Source organism: Metopolophium dirhodum, chromosome 1, assembly GCF_019925205.1.
Source record: "Metopolophium dirhodum isolate CAU chromosome 1, ASM1992520v1, whole genome shotgun sequence".
NCBI lineage: Eukaryota > Metazoa > Arthropoda > Insecta > Hemiptera > Aphididae > Metopolophium > Metopolophium dirhodum.
In genome coordinates this window covers 21,940,418-21,954,474 of record NC_083560.1, presented here as the reverse complement: position 1 = coordinate 21,954,474, position 14,057 = coordinate 21,940,418, and the positions used below count along the sequence as shown (strand labels likewise).

Genomic DNA, 14,057 nt, shown 5'->3' with positions numbered 1-14,057 from the left:
TTATAAGGTACCTAAAAAATTAATAAAAAATCGATAATAATATAATATTTTAGAATCCGTAAATCTTTTTTAAGTGTTCATTGATGGCCATTGTGCAACTTTTAAATACCTACGTATAATTTTTCAATTCCTCAATATTTTTCAAAACTAATATTGTTTTTTTCAATAGATTTTGCTCGTTTGTCTTTGTTTAAAAAAAAAACAGCACTTTTGTGAAGAACCAGGCTCGGTTAAACTGAACTAACTTTTCCCAAGATTTAAGTATTGAAAAGTATTCAAAATACCGTAATGAATAGGTACTTTTAAAAAAAAGTATTTAAAAAGTATTCCGAATACTGTATTCGGAATACTACCCAAGTCAGCATATTTAAACATTTGGTGCCCTGCTATAGGGCGTTTGCCGAATTTGCCACCACCCTTGGCATGGCTTTGGTGCAAATATATGTCGACCACTGTGAACGAAGACTTGAAATACCGAATGCTGTCGGGGAACACCCTATGGCTTGAAATTACTGCTTCGCCTCATAACGTAGTACGTGAAACACGTTGAATCGCAAATACTATATAAGGCGACAGATGCAAATTTGACCATCATATTGTACCCGCGGCCATGACTGAAATTTATTTAGTCGTGATACCGGCGATAAACAATTTAATGATGTAAAATTATATTGCAATAACAAAAGGATGTTCACAATATCGTGGTAAACGAGGTTCAGGACGGATGTATCAGGTGCACAGACAAGAACTAACAATGGCCGACGGCCGAAAACAAAACCCCTTGGCCCGCCCTCGATGCACACCAGCACGCAGAGCCACGGACGATTTTAAGAAAAGGAAAAGAAACATTTTCAAACCATTCTCTGTCCACCCTTCTAGTTGTGAGGTGGGGGGTGGGGGGGGACAACCACTTCTCGTGGCGATGGAATTCCAGTATAATAATGTTATATTACACCATGACAAATACTTTAAAATCGCTAAATCGGAATTTTTACATCATTTTTGGTGTACAATCTCATTGGACGAGAGGCACGATACGGTCTCATCAGACGCAACTAAGGTACTACCTACCCCCAATCAGTGCAGCCATCCACACTTTATAATATATTTATTGCGTATTACTCTATTTTGTTATACATTTAGATCCAGAATCAAATAGTACATATTTTATTAAATAAAACCAAAAGGTTATATAAATATTATTTATGGAGTTGGAAGAAATTCAAATTTAATAGTATATGATACAGACTATTAATGTAGGTAACTATAATATTCCAAAAGGAAGTATAAGTATTTTATATTACGTCAACACTGATCTGGTGTACAAATTGTTTCCCCGCTTAGTATTGCGATCGTCAACCAGGATTATAGATAATAACTTTATTATCCAAGACCATGATGACCATGATACTCAATTTAGTACGTTTTTTTCGTCTTGCATATGACTCACGTATGGTCATTTAAAAAATATTTAAAGTATTTGGATACGGACAGACAGCGATCCACAGGTGTTAACAGGTAGCTATTAAAATTATTATAATTGCTTTATTATGATTGCTATATTTATATTAAACATTAGACTTAAGTACCTAATTAGTAACTAACAATGAACATATTTTATTTTTTGTATAGTGTCATTAAAAATTACTTACCGAGAACAATACTTTAGTATACTACTTAATTTTGAGTATATATACCTTTATTGAATTTGCTGAACAACATTTGATGGAAAATGGAACAATATCATAGAAAATTGATTAACAGCTATATGTTGGATTTAATATCGGTTACGTCTGACTTAGAAAATATTGTTAACAAACTATTAGAAGCTACCATAATTAATGAATGGATGAAAAATTATATTTTGGTAAGAAATTTTAATTTAATTTAATTCTTGTTTCACACATATGAGTATTATTATACATGATTAATTAATACTAATTATTTTTGTAGGAAGATCAGGAAGAATACATTAAAAAAACAAAACTGTACGAAGTAATTCAGGGACGAGGGCCTGAAGCATTTACAGCTTTGTGTAGAATATTAAGAGAAACAAAAAACTATGCGGCTTCCGAAATTTTTAACATCGTCCAAAACAAGGTACCTTCCACTTAATTAACTATATTATGAAAATTGAGTATAGTGTATTGGTTTTAATGTTTTGAATAATTGAGTATTAATTATACTCTGAAGTGCAGTTTTCTGATTTTTCTCCAAGTAAAAAGATATATAATATTTTGTCATCAACCATAGAATAATGTTTTGAAAAATGTGGAATAAAGCATTGTCTAAACAAAACTTTTCTTAAGATTATTCCTAAGATGCAACGTTCTATTAATCCATTCAAATTGAATATCAAAACAATGCTATAGTGCGCCAACGTTACAACGTTTATTGATCTAAGAGTTAGAAAAAATTGAAAAATTATTACATACATGATCATTTAATCTACTTATCTAGATACATATTTTAGTTATTATTCATAAGATAAAAAGAATAGAATGGTAAATATTCTAAATGAATTAAATAAAATAATAAAAAAAAAACATGTAGGTATTCGTAGATAATTAATAATCATATATTTTTACATTTCTGAAAATGATAATCAAGATAAAACCTTAAAGATGTTATGAACGTGATTATTGTATAGTATTATGGTAATATGGTATTCTTTTAGCGTAAAAACACTCTAGATACTAATATTTTTTTTACTAAATTATAACATAATAGATGTTATCTAGAGTATTATAGTACATTTATAAATATATAACTTCTACCCTTACCTTAATTTCAACTGCTAAAATACAATTTATTTAATACATTTCGGAAAACAAGTTTATAAATAATTTTTTTTAAGAATGTGTATTGTTTAAGAAAATTATATTCCTTGTGAATTGTAAAATATTGTAATAGTTAAGTCTATCATACATGTATTTGTGTTTATTATAGTTGTTATTGTTTATACTTTGATAATATTATCTATTAATTTTATTAACATATTTCAGTGAGGAAGAGAAACAAATATTAAGTTCAATTGATCTGTTGGACACAACATGTCGGTGTACGCGTTGCTCCAGCCTGTTGAAATAATAATATGTAGTTGTTTCAACAAAAAATATGATAGTTGCCAGACTCCTTCTCAAGTTGATAAAAAAAATATTTGAATATAATCATAAAATATTTATTATTATGTGAAAATTAATACCTATGAATATAAGAAGATATATTATTAGGTAAATTTAAATATATTATGTCGCATCCACTCAGTAATAAAATCCATGCAGATTTAAATTTTAACAAAAACACATAAAATGGATGATAGTACAATAGGCATCTATAGATGATTAATAAGTAATTTTAGAATTGAATAAAAAAAAAAAAAAAATTTATACACTTGATAACAAGTGGTATTGTAGTTTCAATAAAAAATAAAAAAAAAACTATCCAAACTATTAAAAAAAACCATTTTTTAATTTCATCATTAAGAAAAAATATACTGTGTATAAACATTCTAATAACGATTATTTGTAAAGCTAAACAGTTATTGTATGTAAGCAAATTTCAAAAAACTAAAAAAACAATTCCAAAAAACATGGACATTAATTAAGGACATAGTGCCGGAAAAAATCAATAACAACCAAGTTATTTAATAAAATTAAACTTAAGAATGGTACTATTTCTGAAAAATAAATTTAATATTTGTAATAGTCGATAGTTTAAAAACAAAATTAATATGGGTATAAAAATATGGAAATTGATAAAAGTTTAAGTCATTTAAATATTTTAAACAGCTTGTAAATTTTTTTTCATTATATAACTATTTGATAAAATAATTTTTTTTTTATTGAAGCAACTTTGTTTATTTATAAATTTTTGATGTATTTCTTTAATTATTAATAGATATTTTTTAGTTTGTGAACTTATAAACATATTTTTTATTGTCTTATGTTTTTCCATGATTTAACTCTCTCTTTTTAGCACAAACAGTTTTAAAAGAGATATACAAAACATGTTTTTTCTATCATAACAATTATGTATATTATATTATTATTAATATGGATTTTGATTTAAATAAACTATTGCTATTGTCTATTACAACTATTTAACTCGTTAATTTAAGAAGTTACTTCTAAAAAAAACAACCTTTGTCTTATTACAATAATAATAAAATGATAAAATGATAAAATGCTTAAGCTGTGGTGAATATGTTGTTTCTTAGTAAGTTATGACTGTAACCTTCTCTGTTCTTTCACACGCCAATACAGTTTTTGCTATGTTTTACATTTTTAAGACACATGCTGGTGTAGCGCCTCATACAATATATTTGATCATTCAATTAAATAACGGCTGTATAAGCCACTTTCCAAAGATGGGCCATATAGTGTCATAGACTCATATCATTCACCTCCAAGACACAGTGCGTAAGCCGATATAATATTGTTACTATCTCTAGATATAATTATTAGAGATGTTCCGGGTACCCGGAAATTACTCGATGGCCGGGTACTCGATATCATATTTAATACTTGGCCCTTACTTGGTACCCGACGAATTACTACATGTTTACTCGACTCATATCCAATGGCAAACGCTGATAATCTATTTATAAATACATGCATACCTATAATAAATTAATAGGGAAAAAATCTAAAACTTTTAGGTAATAAATTATAATTTATTTTGGTACATATTGGAATAACTGAACCAATTTACAATAGCCAGTTGATTATAAACAAATCATGTTTTTCTTCTATGAATCACAAAAATAAATCTCGTGTTTACTGTTTAATGTTTATATATAAATTATATAATAACAATCTGCAATCAAAACGCATTATAAAGTATAAATTATTCCTATACAAATATTCTCAGTTATAAGTTATCAGTAATCACTTTACAGTCTACAGCTCTGCACATCAACCTATACTCGATACTTGGAAAGTGTTAAAATTTTTATTTGGCCAATACTCGTTACCCGGTTTAATACCAGATTTTCTACCCAGAACATCTCTAGTAATTATTGATATTCTAACCTAGATCAGTATGTTGCAATGTGTTATTAGTTATTATCCTTCATTGATATTGAAATTATTCATTAACACAATGCTTGAACTACAAGTACACAATTATTCAAAATAATTGTTCAGTGTGTGCTTAGATTATCTAAGTAAAACCTTAAAGTCATATTAAAACTTTGATAAATTTAATACTAAAGATAATAATTAAATTAAATTAAATTATTTACTAAATGAACTATAAATTTATAAATTTTCTATCCTTTCATATTTACATTTAGACAAGAGCTCATTTATAATGAACTCCCTGGTAGTTCTTATTTATTTTAAGTATCAATAAAGTATTCAAGTATTATTATTTTAGTTTTAGATAAAAAAAAAACTCATTAACCTCAGACACAATTAAAAAACCATTAAGAATTAAGGTTAGTATACCTTAGATATATGTACTAATTCGTGAAAACCATACATTGTAAAAACACATTATTTTTTAATGGATATTTCAATTTAATTTAATAGTAAAATGTACATAGTCAATATTAAAATTGGTTACAAATTGTTATCAAAAGAAAAATAATAATTAATTTACAATAAAAATTGTATTTGATCTTGATACATTAAAATTCAACATACAAAAAAATAAAATTTAGAATATTTATGCTATTAAGGGAAACATAAAATAATTTATTTTACCTAAAATTATAAATATATTCAATGGTGGCACCCACGTGCTGTTAAGCCTTGTACTCACAGCTGCATTTCTATTTCAGGAGTATGATTCGTACTGTAACTATGAAAAGATTGATCAATGGGTTTAGCATTATACAACAAGCATGATTTCATGGAGTCTTTCTGAGATGGTGGAATTCCTAATAATTCATTATTGATCATGAACATTGTACATTTTATATTATAGTAGTATATAGTATTGTTATACATACTTTCTTCAACATATTCATTTATATTTGAGAACATTCTCAATAATTACAACATATTTTGATACTACACATTTTACGTTTACGCCTTTCTATTTCTAAATTGAAAATAAATAGTTTAAACATCAACTAATAGCTTTTAGTAAAAATGTACAATATTATACAATCTACCTCGAACAACTATCAAATGCCCTTCTAGAATGTAATCGATCACCAAATCATCGTCTTCTAAGTACTGAGGAAATCCTAATATGGACAATATTTTTGCTCCAACGTTAAAATAAGTTGCTAAACATACGGCCAGTATGAGGGTTGGAAAGTATACATTGAAGCCATCAATGGAGATTATTGTAATAATATCCATATGTCCCATTATCTTAAACAAAAAGAACTCAAATAAGGTAAATAAAAGTTTCAAATTATTGGTATCTATCAAAAACAGTAAATGAAAAATTGTAAGCGTAAAAAACCTTAGGTGGCAAAAAAATAATAAGAATAGAAAAAAATCTTATTTATGAGTAGCAAAAAAAAATAAAAGAATTTAAATGATAATATAAACAATTGTAGAATGACCATGTAAGTGTAAATAGTGCAAATAAAGGAATTTTTCTTTAATTTAATACATTTTTGTAAATATACTATGTTTTTAAACAATAAAACACTGTTATTAATGTAGACAGTCCAATCAGTATTAAGGAATTACTACCATTTAGCTAGTTAAGTATTTTCACTTGTTTTACAATACCTATGGCATGATTATTTGGTAATTATTCACACAATAATCTTTTACTATTTTAATCTATACCCAAATTAAATATCAAATTTTTACTTGGGTATAATCAGTTTCAAGACTATGACACTTTATCAGATGATTATCCATGTGAATAAGCCCAAGGAAATTTAAACACATTGGTGATGTTAGACGGCTTAACAACCTACAATAGTAATACCTAATGATTCCAATTCAAATAAATAAATTGAACCAGAAAAATACTTACAATCCAAAAAAAATTAAGCTACTTTCAGTTGTTTGATGATTTGGTGCTAGGAAGTATATGTTAAAGAATTTTATTTTAAATATTGTTGAATACGTACAATATGCCAAATAAGCGATGGACAATGTAGATAATACCTGTTAAAACAATTTGGTGGAAAATAAAAATCAACATTTACACACAATTTCAAAGAAAAGTTTTTTATGCTTTACCTGTATCATAACATAATTATTGTTTTGTTTTGCCACATTGACCATTAGAGCAAAAATAGAGAGCACAGGTTGCTTCTTGAAAAATGTAATTTCAGACCAGACAATAACAACTGACAGCACACCAGTAATCACTGATAAAACTTGTAGCATCATAGGGTGTAAACGACACCACCAATACCATTCTACAAATTCATAAATTTAAGGTTATGTATAAAATATACATAACTAAATGAGGGGTGGAAATCCAAAACGTAATATTGCCAAAATACTGATTTTTCAGGAGAAGCGATTTTCTGTATCTTAACATTTCCAATAAAAACAAAACATTTTTAAACAGACAAAATATTTTGAGATTATGTTTTTTTTTAAATTATTTAATAATATATTATTTATATTTAAAACGATTCAAATGTGTTAAACATTCTAGAGTTATATTTTTAATTTAATTTAAAACTTACTTAAAATTTTTAAAATTAAATTTTAGTACGTTTTGGATTAACTTTTTTACTTCCTTATTATGCTTTGGAAATAGTTCATTTTGGTACAGTTAATGATTGGAGCCTATTCTTTTAATATGGGCAAAAGTAGGTTTTGGCGTAAAACTAGAAAAAGTTTTTTTGATTTTCTAAATATCATTTTGATGCATGGGAAAGGGTTGTTTTGGATTAACCAATCATTTTAAATCGTAGATTTGACCAGGAAATAGTACGTTTTGATCTATAACGACAATGCCAATCGATATTTTAATTTTTTTTCTATAAGAATCGATATCTAACTTGATTTTGCAAATTTTTGCAATAGTTCGTTTTGGATTTCTACACGTCAAATATGGATTTGATTATAATAATTATAAATTATAATTTATTAGTATTCAATTACCAACAGTTAAATAACTTTTGATATAAAATAATTATAATACAAAGAGAAATTTAAAAATAAATGTTATAATGAGAAAAAAATAAGAAATATAAAATTATTTAATAAATATTAATTAACAACCAATTTAAACTGATTTAACTCACCAAATGTAGCTGCATAACTATTCAATTTTGAAGGTTTATTGAAATTTTTTTCTAACTTTTGTTCCTTAGATGTCATGTTTGAACTAATGTCTTCTAAGAAAATAGCTTTTTCTATCATTAAACTGCTCTGTGTCTTTGTACGATGATACGTAGCCACGGCAATAATCAACTATAACAATTTATACTAATATAAATTCTAGAATGTTAATATATTATTATTAAAATTGTTTTAATAACAACAAAATTATTTAATTTAAACCTGATTACAAAATAGTTAGGTACATTAATTTGATACCTAATAGCAATGTTGTATAACCTACTTAAGACCACGCTATACCTCCATGTTTTGTCTCAGCCTTACAAATGTAAAACATAGCAAAGTTTATTATTTTGCGTGGAAAAAACCCGAAAAGGCAACAGTCATAATATTTAAGTAACAAAGTTTTCACCATATATATAAGAGAACTTTGCCTGTGAAATGTTGTTTTATTTTTCAATATCAGAAATAAAAAAGTTATTCAAGTTTGAAAAATAATGGATATTGAAAAATATGAACTTTTTTCGTAGATAAAATGAAAACAAAAAAATTAAAAACGACATTTCACAGAAAATTTTCTTAACTATATCGTATATAAACTACCATCACTACAGCCTGAGTGGTTCTAACCCGAGCAAAACAGTTTTGGCTATGTTGTACATTTGTAAGACGGAGACAACACATGTGGGTGTAGTGTCTGCTGAAGGTGCTTCATTGATATCTCATATAATTTATAAGTAACCATATTCATGAATGCAATTAATACAATTAATACAATATACACTCAATACAATTTCTTCTTGAATATTTTACTCAAATGTAATTAACTAATATGTTATAAAAAAAGTGCACAAATGGGTACCGCTCCGCTGTACATTAGGTATAATGTGGGTATAATATGGGTCAATGTACTGGATGTGGTAAATTTTAATTCAATGATATAAAACTATTGTACACGAAAAATTATTCTGAGCAATATTACGTACCTATATTACTAAGTATATTGTGTGATATTATTGATATTAAAATAATTTATTTTTGCATTTGAAATACAGTAGGTTGAATGAATTATTGGCAAAAACCTTCTATTTAAAAAAGTCTTTAAAAGTTTCAAGTACCCACAAATAATATTAATTTTTTTATTTTCCAACATAACAAAACTTATTTTAAGCTCACTATTATAAGTTTTTTTAAATATAATATTTATTTGTTGTATTACTTGTTCATGTAGTTGAGTTAGCATATCAATCGAAGGAGGTGTTGTATGATATTTAGACTGCTCATTTTTCAAAAAACCTCGTTGATCCATAGGAACTTTTTCCAAAATTATTTGAAAATAATCATGCAACGCATCATTTGGACTCATACTGATACTAACTAATTTTATTGACTATTGTAAGAATTCCAAATTTTAGTTAGTTTTTGGTTGTATAAAAGTATTTTAAATAAAACAGTTTAATATATTTAGGAAATAAGTACTTCAAGAACATGTTCTAAATCTACTTCGGATTCTAACATTTCAGTATAAAGTTTTGACAGTTTAAAGTATACTTTTCTCAATGTATAATCAATTTGACTAGACCGCCATAATTCTCTTGGAATATCCACTAATGCAATACCTAACAATAATATTAATTGAAACAATCCATATGTATTGCTAGCAGATGATGCAGTAGCTTTTAATGTTTGCCTAAAATAAATTAAAAATAATAATATTTTTATATTAATAATAACTTAAATAACAAAAATAAATATTTATAAAATATTGAAATAGCTTAAGTTTAACTGAGTGTAAATTATCCTTATTAGTATTTAAATTAAGTTTTAAAAAAAATTGTTGGGATTCAATCGTTGATGAAATTAATATGCTAACAGATATACTAACAAGCCATTAGTTTAATAAGTAATAACTAACTGTTTGCATAGCATTTAGAATCATAATTTTGTTATTAAATTACCATAATTTAAAAAAAAATTTATTTTTCTTAAAATAAACGTAAATTATTTATCATTAAAGTAAAATATCTTCATAACCGTATATTTAAATCTTATACTTTGTAATTATTTTTGTAATTTATATAATTCTGTTGTTATTTATTGTTCCAAAGAATCTGACATCTGACATCTGTACAAAGAATATATACTTACCAATCCAAATACACTCCTGGGGTAAGAGCAGCGTAAGTTATAAATATTATAACAATTAACAATAATTTACTATAATAAAGAGTTTTGCTTTTAATAGCATTTTTCAATTTGTTCTTCACTGTAAATTCTCCAGACTCCACATAGTGTTTCATAACTGGCATAATAAACCTAAACATTTTTTTTTTTAAAACTACATAAATTATACATTAAACATATTGCAAATATAATTATAAAAAACATTAATTGTATCAAAATTAATAGTAAAAAAATAAATAGAATCACAGTGACTATCAGTAAGAAAGAGTTTATTTAAGATACTTTGATACAGATAACGTATTTTGGAGTAATACTTATAATTTTTATCTTGTTATAATTATATAGAGAAAATCAGTGTAACATCAACTGTTTTCTTTATCTAACATAAACAAACTAGGTATAGAACAACTGCTCTTTAAATTTTTTTAAGTAGTTAAGCTGTTTAAATTAATTAACTTATTACAAAATTGATATAAGTGTTAATAACAGTTTACTGTGTGTATGTTTTCTTAGTATTAAATTTATATCAAACAATTGAAATGCTATAAAAAACCCTATATAAAGTAGAAGTATTATACTTCAATAATATTATTTGTAATGGGTGATGCTTCCCTAATTTAATTTTAGTTTTGCTAAAAAACAATAATTGCTTAAGTTAGTATTGCAATAAATTACAAATTTTATTTTATTTTACGTGGCATAAATCAAAAATAATAATTTTTCCAAAGAGAAATAATGACACAAGTCAAACTGAAATCAGATTTTCAATAAAACAAAGGTGAAATGGTACTTGAATTATCATTTTAAACACATAAAAGTAAACAATGCAATATTTATTTGGTATATTATATTAACACTAATGTAAGATTCATAAAAGAAAAATTAATTAAAAATCTTATTTACAATGACATAATGAAACATTAAAAGCCGATTTCCCAATATTTTGATTTGTGTCACTATTCTTTCAGTGATGCGAATTATATGATACACGACTACATACCAAGCTAGTAATTGAGAAGTCCAATAAACAACTCTCCACATGATTGGTAACGTAGAACCTGGCACAGAACTCCAGGGCTTCTCACAGGTTAATGAAACATGAATAGAAATTGTAGTATTATCGTTAGGCCCATCTTGAACACATTTACGATAAGCTGACTAGAATGTAAATTATAGTTATGTAGGTATTGAATATGTGAATGCTAATTACCTATACAAATACTGTATATAAATATATATTTTTATTGGTTTAATATTTTTAATAAGGTATAGAAATCAAAATTAAATGAATATTTTATAATTTTAATGTAGGTATAACACTATGAAATGTTGTGTTTGAAATAATCTAAGAACTTACCAAAGATATATCGATGGGAAGAACGAAGATAATTAAAAGGGAAAAACACCAAGAAATGTGCACAGCTGTTGTAACAACAATATTTTGAGTTTTCCAATTGCTATAACGGTTGAGGAGCACTGTAGTTAAAACAAAAGCAAATATAACTTCAGCGCCAAACATTCCCACGGTCATTATAAGACTTATCTAAACATCTATTTGACAATTTGTTTCCGCGTCCGTCATAAATTGTTCTAAAAAGACAACAAACAACAATAATATCAAATTATAACGTTCTTATTAATATATAAATTGTGTACCTACCACACGGAAACTCGGTATTTACCATAGACATAATGAAATAGTATAGTAGACTTCTGTATAACTATGGAATTTACTGTTTCCGGTGAAGTACCAAAGTTGCTGGGAAGCCGTTTGGTTTTGTTTTCCGATTTCCGAATGACACCACCGTTGAGTGTTTGACGTCTTAGATGATTTGAATGCTTAGAAAATATACCTACCAAAATATTGTCCAAAACTCCGCCAACTGCAAAGTCCTATTCGGTAATATTTACAAAATATTATGTTATGACAACGATAACAGATCATGCGTAAAGTTGGCGGTATAATTTGCTATTTTCAGTGACGCACCGTTCCGAAACGATTCGTTCCACTGGGACGAGTTAAGATCGTCGAACGATTTCTGGGGGTAAATCATTAGAATAATATTATGTGGTTATCTCTATTATGATTATTTTGTTTTGAGTTTTGAGTACGACTTTAACCCATAGATAATGTAAGATTATAATATAATATTCTATATAATTCTTATATTATCTATGCTCTAACCTAATTTAAGTTGCGCTTACAGAAACAGTAAACACATCAGCACAATATTATAAGCCCGTGTTTTTTTTATTATTTTGTTGTTTTTCGTATGGAAATTCATTGCGCATGATATCACGTATTTGTTGTGGTATTTTCGTTAGTTATTATTTTAATTATTTTCGGAAATTGGAAACTGCGCCGGATCCTACGTACACGAGGAGCCAGTAAATAGGGGCCAGCGATCCTCGGCCGAGAACGGCGAACAATTATTTTATATAACTTATCATAGATAATAAGGAATAATTTCTTTATTATCTATGCTCGTCGCAGATATTTTGGGCTAGTGATAAGCTGATTATAATATATTATTATAATATTATTGTAATACAACGATATTAACGTTATTACAGTCTTAAGCATTATTTTGTCGTCATCCTTGCGCGGCCGTCGAAACGAATATTATTGTTATCATCCCATAATGTATCAAGACGACGCCACGCCCGTATGACGTATTGTCTCCGTCTTTGTAGAACTAGCTCAGTTTTGGTTTTAAAGTAAAAACATCTATTATAAAATTGAATTGTGAGAACAGCTCGTTTTTTAAAGACGATGAAACGGTCCTTATTTATTTAACGATAAATCGTGTGTCACACTAATGGAAAAAACCCATGGTCTTGCTCTTTGAAATATTGTCACATTTTTATTTTAAAGTATGTAGGTATTTTTTTATCGAAATTGAGAGATATTTACTCGGGAGCGTAAACGCGTTTTGTCCATGTCGTGTAAGAAAAAAAAACTGTTAAAAACACGTCATGCGGGTGTGGCGCTGTGCACTGTGGCGCCATTTGACGTTTAGCGATAGCGCGTTCAAAGGACAAAGAAAGACGCGTAGGTCGAATGGTGTACCCGAACATCAGAATGTTGTCAACGATATTTTATTATTTCCATGACCAAATATTATCTTTTTTGTCACGACGTGGTCTTGTGGAATGCGGTTCGACCGACGCGCGCGCGTGCGCACGGTCTCCGCATTACCCAGTGGCCTAGTCACGACTCGCCGACGACACTCCGTAGCACGGGTACAAGTGGTACAACACTGCAAGTGTTGGCTGAGTCGGGCGGCGATCGGTGACCTTGAACACTGTCGCCTAAGAGGGCGGGGCACGCGTGAAATACCTGATATGGTAATAAAGAGCCGACCCCGCGCAGCGTACCCCGCCATCCTAGGAATTATGAGTTTTCGACGTTTTATTGTTCCGTCGCCGTAGAGTAGTGGGCGGTGGTCGTGAAACGCGACCGGCAGCGCTGCAGAGGAGGCAGTTCTCGGCTTCATCGTTTATCGTCATTCGATTTTTTCGGTCCGCTCGAGTCGGTCCGTCCTGCCTTCATTCTGTTCCCAGTGACATAACAACATCCGTGCCGAAAACGACAGCTGCTACCTAAACCGTCTTGGATCAGTGACGTATCGACGTTTCAAATCCGAGGGAAAAACG

General features: G+C 28.1%; 1 protein-coding gene across 1 annotated transcript; it reads right to left on the bottom strand.

Moving 5' to 3' along the window:
* Positions 1-5,715: 5,715 nt before the first annotated feature.
* On the bottom strand, positions 5,716-12,273 carry LOC132936707 (LMBR1 domain-containing protein 2 homolog; the record flags this gene model as incomplete). The annotated part of the gene is given in 15 exon segments (XM_061003468.1): positions 5,716-5,768; positions 5,771-5,884; positions 5,957-5,995; positions 5,998-6,048; positions 6,122-6,326; positions 6,780-6,885; positions 6,949-7,082; positions 7,158-7,339; positions 8,180-8,348; positions 9,436-9,606; positions 9,696-9,906; positions 10,365-10,532; positions 11,401-11,558; positions 11,758-11,990; positions 12,083-12,273. Coding segments are annotated over 14 exon segments (1,935 nt in total), but the record flags the coding sequence as incomplete, so codon positions are not given.
* Between the last annotated feature and the right edge of the window lie 1,784 nt (positions 12,274-14,057).